An 8993-nucleotide genomic window follows, 5' to 3' on the forward strand; every position below is an offset into this window, starting at 1 on the left:
TCTTTAGGGGGACAGGGACCACATGTCCTGTTTCTCCAAACCCCACAAATTTCACATAACAGATCAGATGCCACCCCTTGCCCCAAACCTGAGGCCCGATCTGTCCCAAGATCCAGAACCGGTAAGACTTTGGGAGGAAGCAGAGCACGTGGCCATGGTGTCCTGGAAGCACACGCTTGTGAACACTCACTCGCACAGGAGGGAGACCACACACAGCTTCCCGGCTCTGCAAGGCCAGGGTTGTGGCCAAAGGAGTTCACCGAAGACTTACAAAAAAAGACTTCTGGTCCTGGGAGTCTCGTAAGTTTGAAATTCGAGCTAAGGGAAGCCGGCCTCGCGCCCAAGAACCTGCAAAACAGACCCATAAAATTCTGAGGCACCCAGAGCCCCGCCCACTCAGGAGCTCACACCAGGGAGTCACATTCTGTGTTAGTGTGAAACAGCGCTTCCTACATCGCACTGGAACCCTCCCCTCTGATCTGACTCTATTTTTTAAAAGCCAAGGAAATGTTATTCAGCCCCACAAAGAGAGCCTTCCCAATAACTCCGCAACTACAAAATCGTGACACACACCGTTGCCGAAACAACAGAGTGAAAGTCATTTTAAGAGGAGAGAGAAGTAATGCTAAGGATCCGGCACGAGAAAACACTCATCACCAGGACATTTCAACGTGTCATAAGAGAAACAGAGAGAGTCCCCGACTTCAGAGGAGCCAGAAGGAAAACAAGGGGATGCACAGGTATTTCCTCGAAGCAATAACCACCAACCTTGGCAGAAAAATTCAACCTGGGTCAAAGACCTCCTCCCCTCGCCCAGCACGGGGGATCGTCCCTCCCTGTGCCCTACGTCACACGCTCCCTAAATCAGTTTCTAAAGAGTATATATCATGCAGAAGAAAATTCGCAAGAAGAGCATTCTTTTTCAAAAAGTCATCATTTTTTAAATGTCCAGTCAAGACTAAAACGAACCTTAAATTTTTTAAAGGACTTTAAAAGTTAAAAAGCAGACCGACAAATTCTGGTTCTGCTCCTTATTATTACTCAGGAAAATCAAGTACCACCTTTACGTTTCGTTTCCTACACAGAGGCATAACCTGAACTTCGCGTTTTACGTTCAGTTCTCCACATCCAATTCATGACTCATAACACACGGAATTTTGCGAACTAAATGTTTTAAACTCTAGTTAAAATGTAATTCAAAGGGGTGCCCAATTTCAACGAAGTTAACGGAAATGGAGAGGACAGAGTTTCGTGACCAACACAATGAGCCGAGCACTGATACTGATACTGCCAGTTTATCACTGCACCCGCAGCACAACTGCATGCTTTCACCAAGAACACGGGAAACGCGTTTTTGCCAAATAGCTAGTTACACGTCTCCACTTGTCCCCCTTCATTTGAGCGAGTGCCTGGAGGGAGTAAATAAAACGCCCGCAAGCACGATGGAAGTGTCTCGTGTCTCGCTTCACCTGCACGGCCCCCCGCCCCCGCCACCTCCCGCTTGGAGGAATAAATGACAATTTCCTGCCCACTGGCAACGTGACTGGTCTCACAAGAGTAAAGACCCATCGCTCTCTTTCATTGCCGTCTTGGTTGTTTTTGTTTTGTTTTGTTTTGTTGAGACAGAGAAAGCACGAGCTGGAGAGGGGCAGAGAGAGAGGAAGACAGGAACCAAAGCGGGCTCCCCGCTGACAGCAGAGAGCCCGGTGTGGGACTCGCACCCACGAGCCATGAGGTCATGATCTGAGCCAAAGTCGGACGCTTAGCCGACTGAGCCACCCAGGCGCTCCTCAGTCTTGGGTATTTTGCAGCCAATGAGGAGTCTGTCAACATTTTCAGCAGTGTTTCATATTCTCAACACTGTTCTCGTGTTGACACGTCAATGGTAATGCATAAAAACATGCATTAACTGGGGCGCCTGGGTGGCTCAGTTGGTTCAGTGGCCAACTTTAGCTCAGGTCATGATCTCACCGTTCCTGGGTTCAAGGCTCACATCGGGCTCTGTGCTGGCAGCTCAGAGCTTGGAGCCTGCTTCAGATTCTGTGTCTCCCTCTCCCTCTGCCCCTCCCCTGCTTGCTGTCTCTCTCTCTCTCTCTCTCTCTCTCAAAAAAAAATAAACATTAAAAAATACTTTTTAAAAAAGACATGCATTAACTTAGACATGCCTGTCCAATGACACATCACACATGTAAAAGTAAACAAAAGTTCCAAAGTAACCAAATAACTATTATTTTCCCAATTTCAGCAGGGCTTTTGTTTTCTTTAAACCCATCACTTGAATGTGTTATCAGTCAATGCAACAGCTCGGACAGACCTCAAGGGGATTGTACGGAGTGAGAAAAGCCAATCAACGGGTCGCATACTACACAACTCCATTCACATGACGCCCTTGAGATGCTATGCAGACAGAACAGACTAGCAGTCGGGAGTGGGTACGCTGGCTAAAGGGGTAAGGCGAGGGGGCTTTGTGATGACGGAACAGCTCTGTGTCTTGATGAAGGTGGCAGTTACACGTAGCTACTTGTGACAAAAGCACAAAGACCTACACAGACACAGACACACACACCAGCGTAGGTAAAACCGATAAAATGTGACTACGCCCTGTGGAATGTACCAATGTCAGTTTCCTGGTGTTGAAATTGTACTGTCATGTCAGAAATCCCCCTTTGAAGAGGTGGGGTGAAGGGTGCCGGGACCTCCCTGTCCACTTCTCTGCAACTTCCTGCAAATCTATTTTTATTTCAAAATAAAGATTTATTTAAAATTTGGGACTAAGTAAAAGGATGAGAATTTCTCTTTTAATTTTTTCATGTTTTATTTATGTTTTGAGAGAGCGTGAGTGGGCGAGGGGCAGACAGGCTCTGAGCCGTCAGCACAGAGCCCCATGTGGGGCTCAAAACTCAGGAGCCACAAGATCATGACGTGAGCCGAAGCCAGACGCTTAACTGACTGAGCCACGTAAGCGCCCCTCGAGTTTTTCAATACCAACTTAAAAACAGAAAGAAACAACTCATAACTCCCGCACCCTGAAGTCACACTAGCCAAATTCAGTGGCCCTGGGCTGAAGTTCATCAAAAAGAATCCAGTTAATTTTATGAGGCACTGAATTAGTTTGCTACCTGAGCCCCAAAAGCTACAGGCTTGAGGAACACAGCATGACAAGAGCACCTTTCCAAACCGCGGAGGGTATTCACTGTGGCTGTGCTAAGCAACGTTCCCAGCCAGCCGCCTGAAGCCCGTAACTTACGTAAGGTGCAGACAGACGCAGAGCTCGCTCCTGAACGTCTTAAGGGGGGAATTTAAGACTCCAGCTCAGAAAGGCAAAGGGAGCTGCAATTTTAGAACTGAAACAGACCTCAGCGGTGCTCCTGCCCAAACCAACCCCTCTGTCAGCTGCGAAACCTAACTCAGCGGCCACTGGCTGTGGGTCATGGCACAGGGGAGAGGCGGGCTGAGTCCAGACCCTGGCTGCCAGCTCAGTGCCCTCTCTCCTCAGAGCCTGGCTACAGCCATCACAGCTCACAAGAGACCAGTAAGCACACGAGATCAGAGGTGGGCGGGGAGAAGGGGAAGCAGGGACCCCTCTCCCTCCCCACAGGCGTAAGCCCAGACCAGTCCCGCCACAGTCAGCCCTCGGTCAGTCTCCAGTCTCCAGGCACCAGCCCGCACGCACGTGTTGCCTGCCCGTGTTTACGTTAGCTCCCTGCTGTTCCAGGCACATCTTGGCCCTCTGCCTGCAGGGCCCTTCAGAGAAAATCGGGGCAAGAATCATCTTCTAGCAGAGTCCTCTCTGGCTCACCGTCTACTCGTTTCCTCGGCACATGCCTCATGCCAGGCACTGTGCAAGCAGCGGAGGAGCGTGACGTGACAGACGCGGGCCCCGCCTTGCGGGGTTGCGATCGCCGACACTGCTCTGAAGGAGCACGGCACCATGGCTGACGGAAGAAAGGGCAGGGGCACAGCGAGGCTGGGAAGGGGTTTCTGAGGAGGGGGCCGCATTAAACGGAGAGCTGGCCCCAAGAAGGACCAGGCACCCCTCCCCCTCATATAAGACTTCGGCGGGGGAGAGGCTGTCTTACTCTTTGGTCCACACCGGCGGCCCTCCAGCAGAGAAAACTCCCCCACGGGGCAACGTCTGGACGTGGCCTTGGGCGTCACAACTGAGGCATCTGGTCGTAGAGAGGCCGGGGATGCTGCTGTCTGCCACCAACAGACACTTCTGCACCACAGACGGTGGGCCCAGGTGTCAACAGCGCGGCGGAGGACAAAGTCCGGTCTCCAGTCAGTCAACGAGCACCGGCTGAGTCCTCAGTCCGTGGCAGGCGCCTACTTGCAGCCGAGCACAGACCCAGCAGGGTCACAGGTCTGGCAACGGGTTTCAGCCTCGAGGTCTTTCTTGCCCAATGCGTGTTTCTACCAAAATGGAAGGGCTGACATCACGCCCAACTGAAGGCTGCTAAGCCTTCGGCCAAGGGTCCCCTGCAGCAGTAGCGCACGTGCACTTGGCTTTACAAGACGCGCCCGGATTAAGAGTGCCACCGTCCTGAAGTCACAGCAAACAGCAAAGGAACAGACAAACGCTGCCTGCTTGCGAAGGCACCAATCCGAGAGTGCGATATCACCCCGACTTCCTGCAGAGTAGGCGGAGGGCCAGAAGATCCAGACTTCCACGGTCTAGGGACAACGGGGCCCCCGGTGCAAGGAAGTGAGGGGTTCAACACAACAGCATTTACCATCAAAATACACACTGAACCCAAGGCAATACAAATCAGTCAACGATCTGGTGGGTACCGAAAACAATAAAACACGCCAGCAGGAAACCGGTTTTGTGTTTATCTTTTTTAAGCGAATAAAGGAGACGTCCTCTGAATGCCAAGAGCCCCTCTGCGGACCACAGCCAAATTCACTGCAGGACCCACGGGGCACCCAGCAGCCTCCCCGCCTGTTTCACCTTGCCACCTGATTTTTTCCGCTCCGGGGAGGGCACGCGTGTCCCGGAACGGAGACAGCAGCCAGAGCAGTTTCCCTGCAGCCAGCCCACCCTCCAGGGCCCCAGTGTCTGGGTTCCCCCGGGGAATGAGTCATTTTAATCAGGGCGCAGTAAGCCGCCACAGCCCGCGCAGAGCCGCTTCCCAGGGTTCGCTCTTCCCACTCCCTGAGCGAAAGTCCACGCTGTTTTGGAAAACGCTGGGTTAAACGCTCCATTACTAGAAAGACGGAGCAGACTGCTCGACATGACATCATGCTTGGGGCGGGGGGGGGGGGGGGAAGGGGGGTCTTCGCCGGAACCGGGCCGACGATACCACAGCCCCCTACGGGGTCGGGGAACACCACCCTGCACCCCGCACCCCTGCCCCCACTGCTCCCCGACCCGCGGCCCCCGCACTCCAGTCGGAGCCCCCGATCCCGCCTACCAGAAGCCTGCTGCGCCCTCCTCACCCGCCCTCTAGGTCCGCACCCGGGACCCTCGCACCCCCAGTCTGCGCCCCCTGCCATCTGGGTCTGCACCCAGACCAACCCCGCCTGCGTCCCCAGACCCCCACCCCGCCCCGCGCCCCCTGCCCCCTGCCTTCTGGGTCGGCACCCAGACTCCCGCCCCACCCCAGGGGGGCGCCCCCGGACCCCCGCCCTCCAGGTCCTCACCCGGGACCCCGCCCCGCGCCCCCTGCCCCTGCACCCAGACCCCTGGCTCGCACCCCCGCACCTCGAGCCTGCGCCCGCGGACTCCCACCCAGCGCTCCGGGCCTGCGACCCCGGACCTCCGCCCCGCCCCGCGCCCCCCCCCCCCCCCGCCCCATCGCTGCCTTCTGGGTCCGCACCCAGACTCCCGCCCTGCACTCCCGTCCCCCGGGTCCGCACGCGGACCCCGCCCCGCGCCCCGCCCCCGGACCCCCGCCCCGCACCCCGCACCCCCGCACCCCACAGGCCGGTCCCGCGCCGCGGCCACTCACAGTTGCGAATGTCGGAGATGAAGACCGCCAAGCCCCGCATCCCGTCCCCCTTCGACACGGCCGGCATCTTCGGGCCCCGGGGAGCGGCCTGGGCTGGCGCGCCCGGAGGACGAGCGGGGAGCGGGAAGCGGGTCGCCGCCGCCTCTGGAGCCGCCTCAGCCGGAGCCGCCTCAGGCTCCGAGCGCCGCTTTCAGGGCCGCCGCCGCCGCGCGCGCGCGCACGCACTCACGCTCGCAGCTGCGGGCACGCACACGCTCGCTCGCGCGGCGGCGGGCGGCGCGGGGACGAGCACGTCGAGCGCGGGCGCGTAAAGGCAGGAGCAGGGGCGCCCCCTGCAGGCAGGCCGACGCGCCGTGCCGCGACAGGATCATCTCCCCCACGGCTTTGACCGGGCCCAGGTTCTGGGGTACTTGCTGCCCACGTCGGGGGCTGGTCTGCGTCCAGAGCCCTAAGGGCCTGCTGCACATCACCCTACAGTCCTTTCTTAACAAAGAGGGCCACTGAGGCCTGCAGAGAAAGGACGGCCCACCCCCACCCTGAGACAGCACCCGGTGACCGCAGGGCCCAGTCTAGACTTTGATCCCTCAGTGCCCAGCCGGGACCCTTTGCCGATCTGCCACCACCCACCTCTGCACCCCGAGGTGAAGGCAGAGGGCCGCCCCGTGGGTCAACCTCCCGCATTGCTACACCCAAGGAGTGTGTTTGGAGAGCAGGTGGCCCTGCTGAGCTGGCCTTCATGAAGCCACATGGCTTGAAAAGGAAGCTTCCTCCTTATGGGGCAGGTGGGGGGTGGGGGGTGGGGCAGTATCTGGGCCCTAAACCTGATCCTGGCCCAGACCCACAAAAGAGACCTCTGCCCCACCCTGGCTCACTTCCTCAGTTCCCAGTGAGAGGTCAGGCCCAGCTGGACCCTGACCAGGAGGAGGAAGGGGCGGGGCCCCTCCCACAGACCAGACACCCCACCCATGCTCTGGGCCTCCAAGACCCCCTGGGGGAAACCGGAACCCTGGCGGCTGGAATCTTTGTAAGAGAGCTATTTCACCACCTTCCAAGACCTTCCAAAGAGCTGGGCCAGCAGAGGGCTTCCTGGAGGAGGGGCGATCCCCAGGGCCCACATCCCCATGCCATGAGATACCCCTCCCATGGCCAAGCCAGGGGTCTCCGACAAGCAGACCCTGACCCGCCCCCAGCAGCCACTCACAGAACAGGGCGATGCCCAGACGCTGCGGGGACCCACGTGGGGAATGGACAGAGTGCCAGCTCAGGCCGAGGTGGTGGGCTTCTGTGAAGAGGGGCTTGGAGTAGGACAGACATCCTATCTCCTTTCAGTGCTGCTGGCTGGGCTTCCCAGGCCTTCTGGGATTCCCAAAAGTACGTGTGTGTTTGGGGCGGGGGTCCCAGAGCATGGTGAGACACACAGGTGGCCATGAGAAAGACCCCACACTGCCTGCCTCTCGGCTCCTGCAAGCCCTCAGGTCATTTATTAGAATCAGGCCTGAGTCCACCTGGCCCTCCCTAACCAGGTTACGCCCAGCGAGGGGCAGGCTGCCTTTACTTGTAAGAAGTGCTTGGAAACAGTTTCATTTCTTAAGTTCTGTGACTTGGACACCTGTCACGTTTTAGCTCCTTGTGGTCTCAACTCTGTTTCCAAGGGCAAGGGTGGAGCTGAGAGTCTCTTTCCAGCACCCCCGGCCACTGAGAGGCAAGGGCCCCCGCAGACACAAGCCCAACACTGGCATCGTGAAGGAGGAAACAAAGGCTGGGGAGCCCAGAGCCTGCAGCATGGCCACGGTGCCCAGGGGCATCCGGCACCATTCGCTGGCTGTCCTGGCTCAGGCCTCCTGTCAGGTTGACAAGAATTGCTTCCCACAGTCTCTGGAGTGGGTTGCAGACAATGACCCTTCCAGATAACTGGGGTCGGTGGCCTGGTCCAGATATGGCTAGAGGCCTGCGCACCCACATGGGTGCAGGGACAGAGGTGTGGCAACCCTTGGCACCTGGTCGCGCCAGGCACGCGGTCACCAGGAGTGACACGCTTGGGGAAGGCCGCGTTCTGGGAACCGAGCGTGTCCCCTGCCTTGGATGGCATGCTGAGCTTGAGGGGTTCGAGAACTTGGTGGTGGGCGGTGTTTTGAATGAAACGGGCCACCTAGGGAAGGGGAGCAAGGAGCTCCAACTCCTGACAGGAGGCCACCCGTGTCCGTGGACCCTGTTTTTTGCAGCCATCAAACTGAGCCCAGAGCCACACAGCTGGATTCGGGTTATTGCAAAATAACCACAGAAGTTGACTCTACTGCCTCCCCAGATGTCTCATGGAAAAGCTGGAGCACTAGTGTGGCACGGGCAGGGTCCAGAGAACCAGGATGGGGTCACAAAAAGTCACACCCCGGTGGGAAAGGCTTAGCCACCAAGAGAACACAAGAAGCTGAGTTTATGCCGGCAGAGCTCTTCGGAGTGTGTGCAGGATGAAACCTGAGCGAGCACACCTGTCCCACGGGGCACCCCCCCCCCCCATCTGGGGCAGCAGGGGCAGCTTGAGCAGCCGGCAGCCTGGAAGTGGACTCGGGTGGCCTATGCTAAACTAGGGTCGAGATGCCAGAAATTTCTGAATATAATGCAGAGAAGGGAACTCAGAGATTTCTTTTCCCCCACTTCTAGGAGCTGGAAGTCCCAGGTGGGCAGGGCTGGTTCCTGCTGAGGCTGTGGCTGAGGATCTGGCCCAGCCTTCTCTCCGCTGGCAGATGGCTGTCTCCTCCCAGCGTCAGCTCATGCTGCCTCCCCTCTGTGATCATCTCCCGGCCCAAATTTCCCCTTTTCACAAGGACACCAGTCACACCGGATAGGGGATCTGCCCTACCCAGTATGAACTCAATTAATTACATCAGCAGTGACCCAAATAAGGCCACAGTCTTTTTTTTTTAATGTTGATTTATTTATTTTGAGAGAGTGGGGGAGGGGCAGAGAGAGAGAGAGAGAGAGAGAGAGAGAGAGAGAGAGAGAGACTCCCAAGGAGGCTCCAGGCAGAGCTGGACGCGGGGCTCG

At 57.4% G+C, this 8993-nt stretch overlaps 1 protein-coding gene across 2 annotated transcripts in view; it reads right to left on the minus strand.

The window, feature by feature from the left end:
• AP2A2 (adaptor related protein complex 2 subunit alpha 2) overlaps positions 1 to 6166 on the minus strand; it is an 85110-nt gene extending 78944 nt beyond the window's left edge. For both annotated transcript variants that reach the window (XM_058690086.1, XM_058690085.1), the window contains exon 1: positions 5952 to 6166. In XM_058690086.1, the coding sequence (XP_058546069.1) occupies positions 5952 to 6018 (67 nt within the window). In that variant the 5' untranslated portion in view covers positions 6019 to 6166. The remainder of the gene's footprint in view (positions 1 to 5951) is intronic.
• Between the last annotated feature and the right edge of the window lie 2827 nt (positions 6167 to 8993).

The sequence above is a fragment of the Neofelis nebulosa genome, chromosome 10 (assembly GCF_028018385.1).
Source record: "Neofelis nebulosa isolate mNeoNeb1 chromosome 10, mNeoNeb1.pri, whole genome shotgun sequence".
Taxonomy (NCBI): Eukaryota; Metazoa; Chordata; class Mammalia; order Carnivora; family Felidae; genus Neofelis; species Neofelis nebulosa.